Source organism: Microcaecilia unicolor, chromosome 4 (assembly GCF_901765095.1).
Source record: "Microcaecilia unicolor chromosome 4, aMicUni1.1, whole genome shotgun sequence".
NCBI classification, from domain to species: Eukaryota; Metazoa; Chordata; class Amphibia; order Gymnophiona; family Siphonopidae; genus Microcaecilia; species Microcaecilia unicolor.
Window position 1 is genome coordinate 254,831,387 of NC_044034.1, and position 20,899 is coordinate 254,852,285.

The 20,899-nt window shown below is 44.8% G+C and overlaps 1 protein-coding gene across 6 annotated transcripts in view; it reads left to right on the top strand.

Annotated features, from left to right (window-relative positions):
* Positions 1–20,899, top strand: part of MAP4K4 (mitogen-activated protein kinase kinase kinase kinase 4) — a 400,740-nt gene that overhangs the window by 355,926 nt on the left and 23,915 nt on the right. For all 6 annotated transcript variants that reach the window (XM_030201435.1, XM_030201438.1, XM_030201437.1 and 3 more), the window contains 2 exons: positions 2,000–2,117; positions 3,699–3,869. In XM_030201435.1, coding sequence (XP_030057295.1) covers positions 2,000–2,117; positions 3,699–3,869 — 289 coding nt within the window. The remainder of the gene's footprint in view (positions 1–1,999; positions 2,118–3,698; positions 3,870–20,899) is intronic.

The following is a 20,899-nucleotide window of genomic DNA, read 5'->3' on the forward strand; positions in this document are numbered from 1 at the left end:
GGACCCATGTTATTTCCTCCATACCCTATTAAAAAAAAATATATTGCCTGGAGGTTTGGGCACAGAGGCTTTTTCCCTTTGTCACTAATATTTTCTTTGCACTTCACAGGAATATAGTATTAAGTACTTTACAATTCATATAAAGAGAAGCTCTTTAATATTAATATTCTCCTTAAGACCTTACTATTGTAATTGTATTAACTATGGAAGCTGCATTGAGTGTGGGAAAGCGTGGGGTACAAATGTAATAATAATAATAATAAATACTTTGCAATTCATATAAAGAGAAGCTTTTTTTTGTGTATTTATCAGGAGCCTATTCTATAACAAAACGTAGGCACCTCATTTCCATTATAGAATAGTAGTCTAAGAGGTGAAATACATGTCTGGAATTAAGGCGAGAGCTCTTAGGCCAGCTTATAGAGCCAGTGTAAATGATGCCTAAATGTCAGAGATGCGCGTGTAACTTGCACTATTCTGTGAGGTAAGTGGGAGTCGTGCTCAAACTCCTCCCATGAGTTGAACGGATATTTACAGAATAGCACTTAGGCGGAATTCTGACAGTTGCATGCTTATGTGCGCACACAAATGCCATTATTCTAAACATTCTGTGCATAATAGTTATGTGACTGTGTTGGAGATAACCGAGGAGACAATTCTGTAATGTAGTTAATACCATATAATGCAGTGGCATTAAATGCTCTATATTAACTGCTGCATTAACTACAAGGTGTTGGCCACATCCAATTTCCCACCCTATCCCACATTATGTAGTTGATGTGGGAATTAGCATAACATGGACATGCACTAACCGCATGCGCTAGTTCCTGCGTTTAGTAGAAGGTCCCCTGTGTGTTGGGTACAGGAGTCCTAACTGACTAAGGCCAACTTTTCAAAGAAGACCCTATTCCAGTTGAACAAGTATGGAATTCATCCATGCATAAGTTGCCCTGCTCATTATAACATTTATTGCCGGTATATAATATGTGAACTGCTTTGATTGTATCCACAGAAAGGCAGTATATGTCCCTCCCCCATATTGCTTGGTAGGATGCCAAATTGTTTTTTAAACAGTTATTAAAAGCTTCTCCTATTTTGTTTTTATTGATATATCAACTCTTGCAAGTTGTGGCAAATAAGGAAAGTGGGCAGCTTCAGTGGAAAGTCTTACTTATGGTACACTCAAGATTTTATGGTATTTTTTAGACCAATTTCTTTTCATTCCTATAGTGATCTTTCCTTAAATGAAGAGAAGCAGTCAAGGTTGACATTCTTGTGTATGGTGAAGAGGATTATGCCAAAGAAAGTAGCTCCTGCAGAAACTGTTTTGGAATTTACCTAATCACCTTTCAATCTTGTAAAAGATAAATGCTAATGAAAGGAAATAATCTCCCCTGTCTTATGCCATCTAAAACTATGAGAATTGTTTTTACTTTCATTCTTTTATAAAACAAGGCATTGCTGCAAAAGTATGTTTGCACTTTGTTTGCTTTGTTTATTAGTCAAAGTATCTTAGTCCTGACTGCTAGAAAACCAACTTGCATTTTGCCGATGGAAAAAAATTAAGTAGCTTTCCTTCCCTGCTTTTCACGAGTGGAACCTTGTTTACCAGTTTTGCTGTCGTCTAAGGGAACAGAAATCAGATTTTTAAGCAAGAAGCTTGCTCTTCACAGATAATCAGCATAAAATCTGAAACCAGGAAAGGGAGCATATTTGAATACTGTCTGATTTTTGGCAGAAATAATTTCAGTGGGTGGACATTATGCTGAAAGCAGACGGTGGCGCAAAAGTGCTGCACCCCTTTGTGCATTGGCAGTGCTGAGAGCTGTGCCTTGCTGCTGTAATTTTACTTGAAGCACATATGTCTTTATAATACTTCTGTGTCCATAGTATGGTTAATTAAGGATTGTAGAACACAGTTTTGAATTTTAATGATCTTAAGGGTTTTTTTTCCTTTTCATCTGACATTGTATTAACATAATTTAAATTTATATTTCAGACTCAATCTGCTAGTAACACACTCCAGAAACACAAATCCTCCTCATCGTTTACTCCTTTTATAGACCCCAGATTGCTGCAAATCTCTCCATCTAGTGGAACAACTGTAACCTCAGTGGGTAAGTTTCTTTTGTGCTAAAGAAAAGAGGGATGGAAAAAATGTATGAGTCCAGTGGAGTCCTGCAATCCAATTTAACAAAATATTTATGGCAAGTAAAAATTGGTTTTATGGACCAAACAAGGTGTACTAAATGTGTGTAGAACCCTAGATGGGAGACGGGCCTTACATGGAAGGATTAATAGATTAATCGTAACAGACCCTGAATTTAAAAAAAAAAACATCCAATGAAAATATTTTACACATCTGTGAAGTAATTTCAAAGTCACATCAAAAAAGGGGGTTTGTTCTATATTTTATACCGCCGATACAATTCCCTCATATTGTCTGATCTTGCCTAAACCCATAGCCTTTACAAGCAACACAGTGCCGTGCTGTGATTCAGTAACCTTCATGTATGGAGGTACAACCATACCAGAGTTAAAATAAACATGTCATGACCAGCTTTCCTTGAAGAAGCTATCTTGGCAAAATATGGCCTATGTGGGTGCCTGGAGGCTGGAGGCCCAGACCTTTAATTAGGTGGCTTATAGATTAGGCATGATCGGACTGTTTTCTGTTTCCAACCAATTGTAAGCATTGTTACGAGTTAATCTTTGGAAATCCAGCTGTAATGTTGTACTCTTTATGAAGGCACCTCTTTTCAGATAAGAACTCTTCTTGCTATTAGACAATTTCGGCGTGTCGACTGTTGATAATGTTTGTATAAAGGAATTGTCTAGGTAGTATTATAGTATTATGTAACAAAAACTCTTTTTTTTGACCAACTGTTCCACAGATGTGTGAAGTGTGTTGCTTAGAAGAGGTTTTTAAGGTGTGTTCTGATTAAATTTGATTCTTTTCATGTTAATAAGAACTGTTGCCATGTAAGAGTTGTCTACATAGGTTTCTAAACACATCTTTTTCCTCCTTTTTTTTGGTCCATAAAAGCAATTTTGTCATACATTTATCAAATTAGTCTTCATTTGGGACTTCATTTGGCATATAGTTGTTTTTGTTGTGTTCCAACAAAAAGGGGAACATCAATCAGGGTTATTTCTAGACATGTGACTTGAATGCTTTACATTTGCTTCGATTCGACAGACATATCTAGAAAACAATTTTGACACATTGCTAAGTTACTGAATTAGCTCAGGCTTGGTTGGATTGATCAGTAGTGCCATAATGTTTGTGTTATGTTCAAAATCATTTATAGCCTACCTATGAAAAGTTTAGGTGGGGAGCATAATAAACACGATACATAACAATCCAATGATATAACACTGTGTCTTCAGCTTCGTAGTTTTCATTAGTATTCGGTACTCTTCATTAGATCACAGTTTGGGAAGGAAATGAGAAAAGTGGAAAGAAAAGCCAAATGAAAGGGAGAGGGAACGCGTATGTTCCTGGGTCTCATCATTGCAGAAAGCTTGATGTTAATGGAATTTGCTTTTATTTGAGTTCCCTCTATATACTGTGATTTACAATAATAAAATATAAGAATAATAAAGCATAGAAGGGAACGATAATCAATGACAAATAATTGCCGGTACATTTATTGACACAATGGATGCTAACCTTAAAAATACTAATTTTCTTTTAGTGGGATTTTCCAGTGAAGCACTGAGACCAGATTCTATGAAGCAAGATCCTACCAGGAAAGGATCAGTGGTTAATGTGAATCCAACAAATACACGACCTCAGAGCGACACCCCTGAGATTCGCAAATACAAGAAGAGATTCAATTCTGAGATATTATGTGCTGCACTATGGGGTATGTGCCACTCTTACTGCCCTACCTCCTTTACACCTTGTCTGTACCCCATGATCTACCTAACAACATTTCATAACTGTGTTTCAATTTTATCTTTTCCCATCATAATTTTGAAATTTGACCATAGAAAGGTATGCACAGTTCAACAGGTTGTTAAAAGAAAGCTGTCATAAGAAAACAGGATGAGCCCCCAAATAGAATCCATTTAAAGATGTGAATGCTGTACAGTGTCATTTGATGGAGCTGAAAGGCAATCTGAAGTCAGCTTTACATTCATAATATTACTGCGATAGTTGTACATTTAAATTTTGTTTTAGGCTCTTTAATTATCCCTGCCACAAATTGCCACATAAGATGAGATTTGGTCAGATTAATGCAGTAAGTATGATGTCATAGGTGGTGGTACAGTTTTGTATATTATTGATATGAACAGGGTTTACATCATTTTTCTGAGAACAGTCCAAGTGTTTTAGGTGAGATAGGATTTAATCTAGATTGCTGGCCTACAATATACAATGTCCTCAGCGCTATTTAACTGGCTGCTTTGATGGAAATTGAGAACTATAGTCTCATTTAGTATGTCTATACAGATCATATTCAGTTGTACATTCTAGTAGGCAAGAAGCGAGTTCAGCAGTTGCCACACTTAGGCTTTGATGCATTAAGGATGGCATTAGAACTCTGCACTAACACTAAAAAGATTATTCTAGATGCAATAAACTAATGACTTTCAAATTACAGTGGTATTAAAAAGTATGCATTTTCAGAACAAAACCATTGCACACCACCCCAATGATTTGCACAATTGATGTATTGTGTCTAAAATATTTCCTTCTCTGAGGACAAGCAGTCTGTCCATATTCTCACATCGGTGACGTCATCCAATGGAGTCTGGTGTGGATACTGACTAGTGAGATGATTGTAGAAATTTCTAGCAGCATCCCACCAGCTGGTGCCTTCCCACCTGACGCACAAGCGCGAGTTCCTCATTGGGGGAGGGGGAGATGGACAGGAGAAATGCCATACTACTTGTCAAGCAACTGGGAAGACATGCCAGACTTAGTTGGGGCATTGATACCAAACTGTAGAGGGAGGGAGGGAGAAAATGAGTGAGATCCTGGTCTGTGGGGGATGGAAGAAAGAGAATATGAGAGATGCTGGATCCACAGGAGATAACAGCTACATAAACCCTGTACCATACTCCTTCCTGGGTTGTATAGGCAGTAAACTGCACTTGGCAGGCTTTGATATCTGATGTGCGGTTTGCCATTTACATGACCCAGGAAGGAGCCACAGCATAGGGGTTTGTGTAGCTGCATCTTCTGCCTCCAGACTGGGTTTCCTGTGGCTACTCTCCCTTCTGAGCCACACCCTTGCTGAGCGATGACACTTCACTTTTGGACTGGGGAGGGGGGGAACAGGTAGCTGCTGGGCCATAATGGAGAAGGGGAGGGAGAGGGGACATGAAATTGCTGCACCAAGAGGGGAGAAGGGACAAGGAATTACTGGACCATAAAGAAGAAGGGGACAGAGGGAACAGAGTTTTTGGACCATAGGGGGAGGGGAGAAAGGACAAGGAATTACTGGACCATAAAGAAGAAGGGGACAGAGGGAACAGAGTTTTTGGACCATAGGGGGAGGGGAGAAGGGAAGGGGAGGAGATGCATCATAGGGGTGGATGGGGAGAGAGGGACAGGGAGATGCTGGGCTAGAAGTGTGGGTGGAGAAAGGGGAGATACTGGGCTTACAAAGATGTGGGAAGAGGGAGCAAGGAAGGTGCTTGGCTTGGTGGAACCATGTGGGAGAGACCATGGGGGTTCTCAAGGAGATAAGTGAGAGGAGGATGTGAGTACAGAGGGTGAAAGTGTATAAATGAGGAGTAAGTGAAAGGGAACGGACTAGGAGGCCAGGTAATGAGTGAGACAGGAGAGCTGGGGGGTGAGAAGAGGAGATAGAAAATTAAGTATTGGTGTTAGGACCCTGCCTCTTCAAAGGTAGGGTTCATGTTTTATTCACAGGAATTAGTGCTATAATTAGTACTAAATCAGTTTGCTACATGTATGTTAGGATTATTTTCAGGTTTTATATTTCACAATTTGCCTGGGATCCTTTATATCAGCAATCCAGGCTTTGTATTACTCTTCTATTGCTGATATAGGATTAAATGGGATTTCCTCTGAATCGTTGAAATAGCAAGAGGTATTAGGCAGGGGTGCCCATTGCCGTCCCTTCTCTTTCTCCTTATTCTGGATCCTTTAATTTAGAGATATCTTAAGCAATCCAGAGATTAGAGGTGTACAGGTGGGGGAGGAAACCTTCAAGATACCAGCCTTTGCAGACAGTCTCCTGGTACACATAGAGACATATTTTCAAAGCACTTTGGGAGGCTAAGTTCCATAGGTTTCTATGGAACTTTGGGAGGCTAAGTGCTTTGAAAATGAGCTTGATAGTAGACCTGGACAGATCATTACCTTCATTGCTGGAAAATTTCACCAAGTTTGGGGGTTTTCTTCGCCTTCAAATTAAATCTTTCCAAATCAGAATTCTTGGCAACACAACCCCGGAGGGGGGATTGGGTGAACATGAGAGACCCATTGAAACAAGCCCAAGATTCTCTTACGTATTTGGGTATACAGTTATATGTTGTCACCTGAAGATTATACCAGACAAGTAATATGAAATTGCTAAATTCTATAAAACACCTCCTGAAGTGGTCTGCACTTCCTTTGCCCTTAATGGGGCGAATCAGTTTATTTGCTTTGATTATTTTCCCTAAGTGGCTGTATTTCTTTAAAAAACTCCCCTTATCTCTAAGACAAAAAGATGATAAAAGGCTTTATAGGGTAGTGACTTCCTTTTGTTGGGGAGGGAAGAAATAGAAAATAAAGTTCTCTAATAGGTAACTGGAAACAGGGTGGACTGAGTATTCCTGATATTAAACTGTTACAATATGGCTTGCTTTCTTCAGCACAGAGGATTGTACTCTGGTGTGAATGGAAGAGGCATTATGTCAACCTTTGCTTCTGAACTACATCTTATACTGTATGCTAAAGAAACTTAAAACTTTCTGATCACGTACTTAGTGTTGCAGTGCAACCACTTAAAGCATTGTGGAGAGAGATGGCTAGATTTGGGGTCTTTGGTTCTGGCCGTAGCAGCCTACTTGCTTGTACATGGGAATATAGATTTTAGATTAGGGCTAGATAATCCTCTGGTGGATGAGGCGAGGTCTTGTTCTGCTTAAATACTTTTGGCAGATGGAAGAATGCAAGATCACTTATATTTGTTAGGAATAACTCCAGATATAGAGGGCTGGTTTGCGTATCAACAAATTTCTCATTACATTCAATCACTAAACACATTTCTGTTAGCTATTGATGTGAAATCTAAATTTCAAGAGTTACTTGACATGCCCTTAGAAGATCTGGTCTCTATATCTTTATTGCATATGAGGTTGCTGGCTTAGTAGACTCTTACAAGACAAGTTTTGGCCACTTGCTGGAGTTAAGATTTACCTCAACATATACAATCAAGGGATCTGTTGAAGTTAATTCAAGTCATACCGTTTTAGGGTAGGAAGTGCAGAATTAAGGGAATGTTGGTTTTGGTTCAGTTACAAAGCTTATGTTTCCCAGTCAAGGCTATATCAGATGCTTGAAGTGCTCTGGGGACTCCAGTGCATTTTTTTCATGCCTTTTGGGGTTGCCCAAGGATACTATTCTTCTGGATAACCCTAACTAGATACTTAGAATGGATACTTAAGCAAAACGTTACATTTACTCCTGGGAGTATCCTTTAGGGTCAGGTTTCTACTTCAGGATTAAGAGGTAAATGTATTTGGGTACTGAAAGCTTGCGTTTTGGGGAAAAAGTATATATATTACAATACTGGGCACAAAGGGAAGGAAGTTCCTTCACACTAGCACAATAGGTTACATGACTTAATAGAGCTCCGAGAGACATGTCTTACCTGTAAGCAGCAGAGGCAATTTTATTCTGTTTGGGGGTCTTATATGCAGTTGTTAGCGCAGAAGGTGAGAAGTTATATTTTAAATCATATAGGCAATTTCCCATCTCATGTTAGAGGAAATGTCTTATTAGGTTGATTCCAGTCTTTAACACGTTTTAGTATGAAACCACTCTTTAATTTTCTAGAGGGGAGTGGGGGGGTGAGGAGACTGTTAGGGCAGTTGTAAGGAATGGGGAGCTATAAGAGTATAGGTTCCTTAATCATGCAGAGTGGTGAATTGGAGGAGGCTGTCAAATAACCTCCAGTTCTCTGTGTAGTCTTCAGTAACTGGGGGAGGGGGGGAAATCTTGGAGAAGACAAGGGAATTAATGTGATATTTTGTTGTTATAGAACGGTGATGGATTATAATCATTTAAGTTGGTACAACATTGTTTTGATATTTGCGTTTATTTTCATACTTGTAAGTTTGCAGTTTTGCATCTTGATATAAAATTGTTTTAATCTAGGGCTGTATTTCTATTAAAAATTGTAATTGCACGATTAAAAATTTTAATTGCACGATTAAAAATTTTAAAATCCTGATTAATTGCTGAATTAAAGGTATTTTATTTATTTCCCACTGCAGCTCCTTGTGACTCAGGGCAAGTCATTTAACCCTCCATTGCCCCAGGTACAAAATAAGTACCTGTATTTAATATGTAAACCATTTTGATTGTAACCACAGAAAGTTGGTATATCAAATCCCGTCCCCGCTTCACTTCCCTAAAGGACTGATTAATCTCCCTCCTTTCCATCCCCAGATCCAGCATCTCTCCCTTTCTCCCCCTTCCCTCCTTTTTTTTCTTTTTCTCCCAGGTCCATTATCTCTTTAGAACATAAACTTTGCCATACGTGGGACAGACTGAAGGTCCATCAAGCCCAGCATCCTGTTTCCAACAGTGGCCAATCCAGTTCACGAGTACCTGACAAGATCCCAAAACAGTACAATACAGTTTATGCTGCTTATCTTAGAAATAAGTAGTGGATTTTCCCCAAGTCCATCTTAATAATGGTTTATGGTCTTTGTTATCCAAACCTTTTTTTAAACCCCAATAAGCTAACTGCTTTTACTATATTCTCTGACAACGAATCCCAGAGTTTAATTACACATTGAGTGAAGAAATATTTTCGCCAATTTGTTTTAAATTTACTATTTTGTAGCTTCATTGCATGCCTCTTAGTCCTAGTATTTTTTGGAAAGAGTAAATAAGCGATTCACGTCTACCCATTCCACTCATTATTTTATGGACCTCTATCATATCTCTCCTCAGCTGTCTTTTCTCCAAGCTGAAGAGCCCTAGCCACTTTAACCTTTCCTCATAGGGAAATCATCCCATCCCCTTTATCATTCTTGGCACCCTTCTCTGTACCTTTTCTAATTCCACTATATATTTTTTGAGATGTGGTGACTAGAATTGCGTACAATATTCGAGGTGTGGTCACACCATGGATCGATTCAGAGGCATTATAATGTCCTCATTTTTGTTATTCATTCCTTTCTTAATATCTAGCGTTCTGTTTGCTTTCTTAGCCGCTACCGCACACTGAGCAGAGGGTTTTACGTATATCCCTTTCCTGGTCGGTGACTCCTAATGTGGAGCCTTGTATCATGTAGCTATAGTTCGGGGTTCCTCTTTCCCACACGCATCACTTTGCACTTGCTGGCATTAACTTTCAATAGTTTTATTGATGACACTTAAAAAAAAAAAAAAAAAAAAAAAAAAAGTACAAAAAGGAGTTCATTCAACAATCTCTATGTGTACAAAAATGTAAATGCCAAAGCAGTCATAGAACAAACAGAATAGTATAGGCCGTCATCAGACTTTTTTGTTGTAACAATTGCCCCCCTTTAGCCTATTACTTTAAAGTGCAACTTTGTCCTAAATGTCACACCAAATATACCTTACCGATGATACAGTATAAATTGTAGTGTAAAGGAATCCATGTTAAACTGAGCTTATACAGATTCTAACAACTAGGTGTCAGCAACTTAGAATCATAGTGCCCCCCCCCCCCCAAAAAAAAAAAAAAAAAAAAAAAAAATTCTCCACCCTACCAGATTGTAACCCATCCAGATGGAGGGGGGAACAGAAATAGATCAAGCATGACATTAGCAGAATTCCAAGAATCAAAAGCACTTGCTCACATTAAATGTTAAATGCCATTAGGGTGCCCAGTCTCGTAAGGTCCTCTTGTAATTTTTCACAATCCTCTTGCGATTTAACAACTTTGAATAACTTTGTCGTCAGCAGATTTAATTACTTCACTAGTTACCCCCATCTCTAGTTCATTTATAAATATGTTAAAAAGCAGTAGTCCCAGCACAGAACCCTGCAGAACCCCACTATCTACCCTTCTCCATTGAGAATACTGACCATTTAACTCTACTCTTTCATGAGGTACTTTGTGAAATGCCTTTTGAAAATCCAGATACACAGTATCAACTGGCTTACCTTTATCCACATGTTTGCCCATCCCTTCAATGAAATGTAGTAGATTGATGAGGTAAGATTTCCCTTCACTAAATCCGTATTGGTTTTGCCTCATTAATCCATACTTTTGAATATTCTCTGTAATTTTGTTCTCTACCATTTTGCCGGACACCAATGTGAGGCTCACCGGTGTATAATTTCTTCTGGAACATTTTTTAAAAATCCGTGTTACATTGGCCACCCTCTAATCTTCTTTCCTGGGATCTGTTATCTCTTTCGTGAGGTCCATTATCTCTCTCTCTTTTCTGGGGTCCATTACCTCTCTCTCTTTTCTGCCCTGCACCAAGCTCTTCTCGTGGTTTCTGGAGCTCATTGCCTTGGTCATAGCTTCTGTGACCCCCTCAAATTCTTCTTGCAGGTCTGCAGCTCACACTTCTCCCACCACCTAGAGTTCAGCATCTGCCCTTCTCTCAATACCCCTGCTGGCATTTCACATTCGCTGCCTGTGACCTGCTCTAAAACTTTCCCTCTGGGCCGTCCCACCTCCTCTGACATCACTTCTTGTTTCTGCCTGGACAGGACAGGTCATAGGGAAAGCTTCAGACCAGGTAGCAGACAGCATATGTGCAACGCTGCTGCTGACAAGGATCAATGGAAGATGAGCTTTATGGTAGACTGGCGCGGGGGGGGGGGGGGCGATGGTGAATCGCAGATGGGGGGAAAGATGGATTGCATTGAGGACAGGTGTTGGGAGTGGAAAAGAGCGGAAGAGATGCTTAGAGCAGACAGGAGACACTGCAATACGTTTTTTTTTAAATTGCAATAATTAATTTAGGGCCCCTTTTATAAAGTGTCGGTACTTGTACCGCTGTTTTGCCACATGCCAATCTGGCACTACTCCCAGGCTACCGCAGAAGCCTGGTAGTACCTATCCCCAACGCATGCCATTTCCGGCGTGTCGGATTTTTTAAAATTACTTTTTGCAGTGTGGGCTTACCCAGTGTTAATCAGGCAATTCTACGTGCTGCCCGGTTTCAGCCAGGGTAGTGTGGAAGCCCTTACTACCTCCTAAATAGGTGACAGCAAGGGCTCCCCCTGGAAAGAGTGGGGGGACAGAAATGGCCATGTGGTAAGTGAAATGCCATGCAGCCATTTCCCGGAGGAACCCTTACTGCCACCTGTTTAGAAGGCGGTAAGGGCTCCTGCGCTACCCTAGCGGTAACCATTGCCACCAGGTAAGCCCCTGGTACAAAACTAAATCTGATTTGCTGGAAATTGTGTGCATTGGGCAGGCAGTTCCATCGGGCTTCTGTGATAGTGCTGCATTGGCACGCGGCAAAGCAGCTGTACAGGTACCATAGCTTTATAAAAGGGGCCCTTAATGCTTTAATTGTAAGTGCAGCCCTATTTCAAACAAAATATCATAAATTTCTCAGAGGACAAGCAGGCTGCTTGTTCTCACAACTGGGTTGACGTTCACGGCAGCTCCCACCAACCGGAATAAAACTTCGCAGGCGGTCCCGCACGCAGGGCATGCCCACCGCGCATGCGCGGCCGTCTTCCCGCCCATGCGCGACCATTCCCGCTCAGTCTTTTCTTTTCCGCGCTGGAGAGAGCCGCGTTCGTCTCTCTCTCTGTCAGCCCTGGAAACCGGATCGCGTCTTAGCCGCGGGTTTTTTTTCTTCTTCGTTTGTTTTCTTTTGTTCCGTTTTCTTTTTTCGAAAAAAAGAAAAGAAAACCTTGTTTGTCTCCCCTTGTCGTTTAGCGTGGGGCGCCTCGTTGCGGCCTTGTGGCCGCGCGGTCGTTTTCTTTTTCGAGGTGTGCTTTTTACCTCCACCATCGACGACTTTGACTTCGCCGACGCGATTTTTCCGTCGATGTCCTTGAAGGTTCCGAGTGGATTTAAGAAGTGTGGTCGGTGCGGCCGGCAGATCTCGCAGACCGATACTCACGCTTGGTGCCTCCAGTGCCTCGGGCCGGAGCATCATACCAAGACGTGCACCTTGTGTCTCGGTTTACGGATACGGACACAGGTGGCGAGGCAAGTTCTTCGGGACCATCTTTTTGAAACTTGCGCCGGCCCCTCAACGTTGACTTCGACGGCATCGGTGTCGACGGCCGGATCTTCGGTACCGGCACCGACCCCAGGAGCACAGGTTCCGTTGGCCCGCCGGTCTTCCGGAGATGGCAGGGGTGAGCGGCCGCGCGAGCAATCGGCCCCGGTCACTCCCTCTACCCAGGGCCATCGGGACCGAACCCTGTCGGACCCGATCCCTCGAGGCTGGGGGGGGGGGGGGGGATCCACCTCCTCCTCTTCAGTACCGCCGAGCGCCGATGACAGGCACCGGAAGAAAGCTAAAAAGCACCGTCGTCGGTCGCCCACGGCGCAGATGGCTACCAGCTCCGGCTCCAGAGATGACTCGACGCCGAGGAAGCGGCAGCGGCGGGAGGAGCGTTCCCCCTCGGTGGTAGAGGTATCGCTACGTCAGGGCACGGGCACTTCAGTGCCGTCTCCTGGACCCGAGCAGATTCTGGCACCAGCACCTCCACCGGCCCCCTCGCCTTTCCCGACAGCGGGCCTTGACGAGTGCCTCCTAGCCATCCTTCCGGGGATCCTGGAAGGGCTGATGCGCCATGGAGGCGCCGGCGTGCTCTAGCCCGGTGCCGAGGCCGCCGACGCCGATTGCGGCGCCGGTCTCGACTGCCACGCAGGTGGAGTCCCCATCGATATCGATGGAGGGAGCTTCATCCCCGCCGGCGCGGGAGTCCACCGCTCGACGCCACCACTGAGGACTCAGTGCCTCGAAGTCGAGCCGGACCCGGTTGAGGTCTGAGCTACAGGAGCTCATGTCCGACACCGAGGAAGAGGCCTCGTGGGGGGAGGAGGAGGACCCCAGATATTTCTCCTCAGAGGAGTCTGTGGGTCTTCCCTCCGACCCCACTCCTTCACCAGAGAGGAAGCTCTCGCCACCTGAGAGCCTCTCCTTTGCCTCCTTTGTTAGGGATATGTCTATCTGCATTCCCTTTCCCGTGGTCTCTGTGGATGAGCCGAGGGCCGAGATGCTCGAGGTCCTCGACTATCCATCACCACCTAGAGAGTCCTCCACGGTACCGTTGCACAATGTCCTCAAAGAGACACTGCTTCGGAACTGGTTGAGACCTTTATCTAATCCCACCATCCCCAAGAAAGCGGAGTCCCAATACAGGATCCACTCAGACCCAGAGTTAATGCGGCCTCAATTGCCTCATGACTCTGCGGTCGTGGACTCTGCTCTCAAGAGAGCACGGAGTTCGAGGGATACCGCTTCGGCACCCCCGGGGCGGGAATCTCGCACTCTGGACTCGTTTGGGAGGAAGGCCTACCAATCTTCAGTGCTTGTGACCCGCATCCAATCCTACCAGCTCTACACGAGCATACACATGCAGAATAATGTGAAGCAACTGGCGGACCTGGTCGACAAGCTCCCCCCGGAGCAGTCCAGGCCTTTTCAGGAGGTGGTCATGCAGCTGAAGGCGTGCAGAAAGTTCCTGTCCAGGGGTATCTATGACACCTGTGATGTGGCATCTCGAGCTGCGGCCCAAGGTATAGTGATGCGCAGACTCTCATGGCTGCGTGCCTCTGACCTGGACAACCGCACCCAGCAGCGGCTGGCTGATGTCCCTTGCCGGGGGGATAATATTTTCGGCGAGAAGGTCGAGCAGTTGGTGGACCAACTACACCAGCGGGAAACCACTCTCGACAAGCTCTCCCACCGGGCGCCTTCAGCATCCACCTCTGCAGGTGGACGTTTTTCCCGGGCCCGGCAGGCTGCGCCCTACGCCTATAGCAAGCGTATACACCCAGCCGGCCCGAAGGCCTCATCAGGCACAGGGACAGTCCCAGCACGCTCGTTCCCGTCAACAGCGTGCGCCTAAGCAGCACCCTGCGCCTCCACAGCAAAAACTGGGGACGGGTTTTTGACTGGATCCATGGGAACATAGCCGCCATCAAAGTGTCCGTACCGGACGATCTGCCAGTCGGGGGAAGGTTGAAAGTTTTTCACCAAAGGTGGCCTCTAATAACCTCCGACCAGTGGGTTCTCCAAATAGTGTGGTGTGGATACGCCCTGAATTTGGCCTCCACTCCACCAAATTGTCCTCCGGGAGCCCAATCCTTCAGCTCCCATCACAAGCAGGTACTTGCAGAGGAACTCTCCGCCCTTCTCAGCGCCAATGCGGTCGAGCCCGTACCACCCGGGCAGGAAGGGCAGGGATTCTATTCCAGGTACTTCCTTGTGGAAAAGAAAACAGGGGGGATGCGCCCCATCCTAGACCTGAGAGGCCTGAACAAATACCTGGTCAAAGAGAAGTTCAGGATGCTTTCCTTGGGCACCCTTCTACCAATGATTCAGAAAGACGATTGGCTATGTTCCCTGGATTTAAAGGACGCATACACTCACATCCCGATACTGCCAGCTCACAGACAGTATCTCAGATTCGCTTTGGGAACAAGGCACTTTCAGTACTGTGTTCTGCCCTTTGGGCTCGCCTCTGCGCCACGAGTGTTCACAAAGTGCCTCGTGGTGGTGGCGGCGTACTTGCGCAAGCTGGGAGTGCACGTGTTCCAGTACCTCGACGATTGGCTGGTTAAGAACACCTCAGAGGCAGGAGCCCTTCGGTCCATGCAGTGCACTATCCACCTTCTGGAGCTGCTGGGGTTTGTGCTAAATTACCCGAAGTCCCATCTCAAGCCAGTCCAATCTCTGGAATTCATAGGAGCGCTGCTGAATTCTCAGACGGCTCAGGCCTTTCTTCCCGAAGCAAGGGCGCAGAACCTTCTGTCCCTTGCTTCCCAGACCAGAGCGTCTCAGCAGGTCACGGCTCTGCACATGTTGAGACTCCTGGGTCACATGGCCTCCACAGTTCATGTGACTCCCATGGCTCGCCTTCACATGAGACCTGCTCAATGGACCCTAGCTTCCCAGTGGTGTCAAGCCACCGGGAATCTAGAAGATGTTATCCGCCTCTCCATCAGTTGCCGCAATTCACTGGCACTGGTGAACCATTCGGACCAATTTGACCCTGGGACGCCCATTCCAAATTCCGCAGCCCACGAAAGTGCTGATGACGGATGCATCTCGCCTGGGGTGGGGGGCTCATGTCGATGGGCTCCACACTCAGGGATTGTGGTCCCTCCAGGAACAGGATCTCCAGATCAACCTCCTGGAGCTCCGAGCGGTCTGGAACGCGCTGAAGGCCTTCAGAGATCGGCTGTCCTACCAAATCATCCAAATTCGGACAGGCAATCAGGTTGCAATGTATTACATCAACAAGCAGGGGGGCACCGGATCTCGCCCCCTGTGTCAGGAAGCCGTCGGGATGTGGCGTTGGGCTTGCCAGTTCGGCATGCTTCTCCAAGCCACATACCTGGCAGGCGTAAACAACAGTCTGGCCGACAGACTGAGCAGAGTCATGCAACCGCACGAGTGGTCGCTCCATTCCAGAGTAGTACGCAAGATCTTCCGAGAGTGGGGCACTCCCTCGGTGGACCTTTTCGCCTCTCAGACCAACCACAAGCTGCCTCTGTTCTGTTCCAGACTACAGGCACGCGGCAGACTAGCGTCGGATGCCTTTCTCCTCCATTGGGGGACCGGCCTCCTGTATGCTTATCCTCCCATACCTTTGGTGGGGAAGACCTTACTGAAGCTCAAGCAAGACCATGGCACCATGATTCTGATAGCGCCCTTTTGGCCCCGTCAGATCTGGTTCCCTCTACTTCTGGAGTTGTCCTCCGAAGAACCGTGGAGATTGGAGTGTTTTCCGACTCTCATTTCGCAGAACGACGGAGCGTTGCTGCACACCAACCTTCAGTCTCTGGCTCTCACGGCCTGGATGTTGAGGGCGTAGATTTTGCTTCGTTGGGTCTGTCTGAGGGTGTCTCCCGTGTCTTGCTTGCCTCTAGAAAGGATTCCACTAAAAAGAGTTACTTTTTCAAGTGGAGGAGGTTTGTCGTCTGGTGTGAGAGCAAGGCCCTAGAACCTCGTTCTTGTCCTGCATAGAACCTGCTTGAATACCTTCTGCACTTATCAGAGTCTGGTCTCAAGACCAACTCAGTAAGGAATCACCTTAGTGCGATTAGTGCTTATCATCATCGTGTAGAGGGTAAAGCTATCTCTGGAGAGCCTTTAGTTGTCCGATTTATGAGAGGCTTGCTTTTGTCAAGGCCCCCTGTCAAGCCTCCTGCAGTGTCATAGGATCTCAACGTCGTCCTCACCCAGCTGATGAAACCTCCTTTTGAGCCACTGAATTCTTGCCATCTGAAGTACTTGACCTGGAAGGTCATTTTCTTGGTGGCAATTACTTCAGCTCGTAGAGTTAGTGAGCTTCAAGCCCTGGTAGCTCATGCTCCTTATACAAAATTTCATCATAATAGGGTAGTACTCCGCGCTCATCCCAAGTTTCTGCCAAAGGTGGTGTCGGAGTTCCATCTTAACCAGTCAATTGTCTTGCCAACATTCTTTCCCAGACCGCATACCCGCCCTGCTGAACGTCAGTTGCACACATTGGACTGCAAGCGAGCTTTGGCCTTCTATCTGGAGCGGACACAGCCCCACAGACAGTCCGCCCAATTGTTTATTTCTTTTGACCCCAATAGGAAAGGGGTCGCTGTCTGGAAACGCACCATCTCCAATTGGCTAGCAGATTGCATTTCCTTCACTTACGCCCAGGCTGGGCTGATTCTTGAGGGTCATGTCATGGCAGTGTCGGTGGCCCACTTGAAGTCAGCCACTATTGAAGAGATTTGCAAAGCTGCGACGTGGTCATCTGTCCACACATTCACATCTCATTACTGCCTACAGCAGGATACCCGACGCGACAGTCGGTTCGGGCAGTTGGTGCTGCAGAATCTGTTTGGGGTTTGAATCCAACTCCACCCTCCAGGACCCGAATTTATTCTGGTCAGGCTGCACTCTCAGTTAGTTGTTCTTCGTAGGTCAATTTCTGTTATACCCTCGCCGTTGCGAGGTTCAATTGACCTGGGTTCTTGTTTTGAGTGAGCCTGAGAGCTAGGGATACCCCAGTCGTGAGAACAAGCAGCCTGCTTGTCCTCTGAGAAAGCGAATGATACATACCTGTAGCAGGTGTTCTCCGAGGACAGCAGGCTGATTGTTCTCACCTACCCTCCCTCCTCCCCTTTGGAGTTGCGTTTTTACTCATTCCTTGCTTGTCATTCAACTGAGCGGGAACGGTCGCGCACGGGCGGGAAAACGGCCGCGCATGCGCGGTGGGCGTGCCCTGTGTGCGGGACCGCCCGCGAAGTTTTATTCCGGTTGGTGGGGGCTGCTGTGGACGTCAACCCAGTCGTGAGAACAATCAGCCTGCTGTCCTCGGAGAACACCTGTTACAGGTATGTATCATTCGCTATATGCCACCTTGTCCTGTAGAGAATCATTTTGGTGTTTAATAAGGAAAAGGTTGTTCATAGACTGGATCTATACTTCCTTACCAAACTGGTTCCTTCCATCTGAATCATGCTATCATGCTTTTTACCTGTTTTTCAGGATCTTAAAAATGAGGGTAGTGCATTGCCTTGCACAATTTGGATATGGGATGGATGTGGAAGTACCTAAAGAGTACAGAGACAATAAGGAAATCAGATCCAGTAAGCTTTTTATTCATTTCTCTGGAGTCTGTAAAGGGAAGCAGCGTCTAACTCATTAAGTGATTGTCTCTTTTAAGAAGCTATTGCTTCTGCATGTATTCCTCCAGTCATCCAGTTCTACAAGTTTTAAAAGTTCATTCTACAAGGGGTCAATCTGCTTCTTGGGTGAAACGCTCCTTAGCTCTTCCTCATGAAATTTTGCAAAGTGGCAACCTGGAAATCTATGCATTCTTTTGTCCATTGCTACAGATTGAATGTTCAAGTGTGACGTGATGTGGCCCATGGGGTCAAAGTGATAGCAACAGGGATTTCAATATCCCACCCTCAGTAAGTAGTACTTTGGTATGTCCCAGGCATCCAAACTGGTCTTGTGGGATGATAAGGAAGGTTAAATTAGTTCTTATCTTCTAATTTTCTTTCCTTGAGTCCCTCCAGACCAGTCCAGACCCCACCCATGGTTCTTAGCATCAGGTTTTTTTTCTGTCTCCGGAAGCAAAAAGATAGCTAATTTGCTATTCTTGTTGGATTTTTTTTTAGTCAGAAGGGTTTTATCCTTTGTTAGTGGTTCTCTATTGAGTGGTTCATTAGTTTCTAGCAGGTTTTCATTTTAATTCTTTGATCTTCTACTGGTTGGCCAGGGAGTTACATAGGGTTCTTAGTAGTTCAGTCTCCTCCTGCTGGCAGGACCGCACAAACCCAAGCGTCTGGTCTGATCTGGAAGGACTCAAAGAAAGAACATTATTTATTACACTTGTATCCCGCGCTTTCCCACTCATCGCAGGCTCAATGCGGCTTAGCAGGTAAGAACTAATTTACCCTTTTGAGGAGACACACATAATGATGACAGTTTCCAAAAGTCTTTACCTAATTGGACTATTGAAAATAGTCCTCCTTCCCTGCAGGTAAGAGCACATGCTGACAATCTTTTTGTTTGCTGTTGCCCTAAAACAGTCTAGTCTGTCTAATGGTTAATACGGCTATGGTAAATTAAGTGGCATTTACCACTCTACTGTATGCAGGGTTTTTAAAACTTCATTTGTAATTGGGAAGTGAAGTTGAATGGGGATGGGAAAGAGTGGCATATTTAACCTTTATTTGGAAGCTAAAGAGGGGGCTTGAAGAGTGCAGCCACAGGGCTGTAAGGGCTGGGGAGAGGGAAGGAAGGAGAATGAGAGGAATGGGGGAGGAGGGAGGAAGATTGAGGAGGCTGTGAGCATGAAGGGAAGAAGAGAAATGAGCCACAAGGGAAGGGGAGGTAAAAAAAAAAATGAGAATGATGAGAGAGAAATTAGAGGAAGGAAGGAATGTGAGATGGCTAGATATAGCAGATGGAGTATACAGTGGCTGCAGGAAGGAAATAATGGCGCGTGAGAGAAATTCAGGGAAGGAGTCACAGTATACACCAAGTGGATTTATTCCCTGGTGAGTAAGCCATGGAGGAATTTTTGAATCCGTCAGTTCTTTGGTCCTTCTCCAATCTCTTCTTTGGTGAACATTAGACTGAAGCAGGGGATCAATGATGGCATTAGAATAGTTTTTTTTTTCCCCCAGTCATCTTTATTAAAGGTACAACAGGCAAGAACAACAGTCATAAAAACATTTTTCAACCATATTACCCCCCAACCCACCTGCCCTAAAGATCCCCAGCCCCGCTCCCTCTACAGTGCTCCCCTTGCATGGACAAAATCCCAGTCAGCATAGACACTATTAAGATTAGCAGTTCAACAAACGACTACGCGCCAAAGGTGCAAGTGAAGTCCAAAAAGGCTCCCCACACCCTTTGAAATCTCCTGTCAGGTAGAGAGTTCATGTCCGTAACCACACAGCGTTCCAGTAACCAGAGGCCTCAGCTTGCAACTAATGCTGTAAGATTCATTTCTCATCCATTAGAACAGAGTGCTTGACAAACCCCAGAAAACCCATAGGGGATGGGCTGAGCCCAAGTGATGTGATCAAACAAAAATAAGAGATGGATGCCAACACCAAAGTTGAGAAACGTGTAACAGCCCGCCAGAATACAGAGACATGAGGGGGGTATTTTTTTTAAACCAGGGACTTATTTATGAGTTTATAGTACCCTTGCGGATCTGTTTTGTCTTTTTCATCTCCATCTCCTTACTACCGCTACTATTCTTTTTCCCCTCCCCCTCCCCTCCCAAGTGTGAAATCATGGTTTCCTGGAAATCGTTGCAAAGAGAATAGCCCAGAGTAGGACTTTAAGAACAGCTCCCAGTATTTTCAATGATCCTGTTCATTATTTCTGAACCTGAGAAAAATGGTCAAAGTTATAAGCCACGAATGTCCAAGAGAAAATCTTTAAAGAGAAATGCTATAAACAAAAAAGGAGTTTGTTTTGAGGAGTAACCATATTACATCATAACCAGCATGCATTGTTTCGGGACTTTGTCTTGATTCAACATTGTGTGCTCCTAATTCCATGTTGTCCGAGTACATATGTGTACTGTTTTTTCTCAATATATTGGCAAGGGTATTACTTTATCTGAGACTTAATATAAACTTCCCTTCAGATTTCACTGCCCTCCTCCTCCTGCCAGTAATGTTGTCAGCAACTTTCCTAAAATGTATGAGCAATTACTCATGCGCTCCGCTTAGAGGGAACATTGGTTGTCGGTAATTGTTTTATTTCTTTTAATTGGAATATGCCTGTCCTTTCAGTGGGTATTGCTTAGAGATTTATAGCAATGTGCCACTGAAAAGAAAGGGGATGGGATTTGATATATACCGCCTTTCTGTGGTTACAATCAAAGTAGTTTACATATTATATACAGGTACTCATTTTGCACCTGGGGCATTGGAGGGTGGATCACATCTTAGAATGTTATACAGCCACTGTATTTGCAGTGATTATGAAATCTGCTTTAGGCTTAGATACTTAAAACAGGAAAATTAAGTAATTATCTTAAGTTTTCTGCATCAGCAAGCAGTAT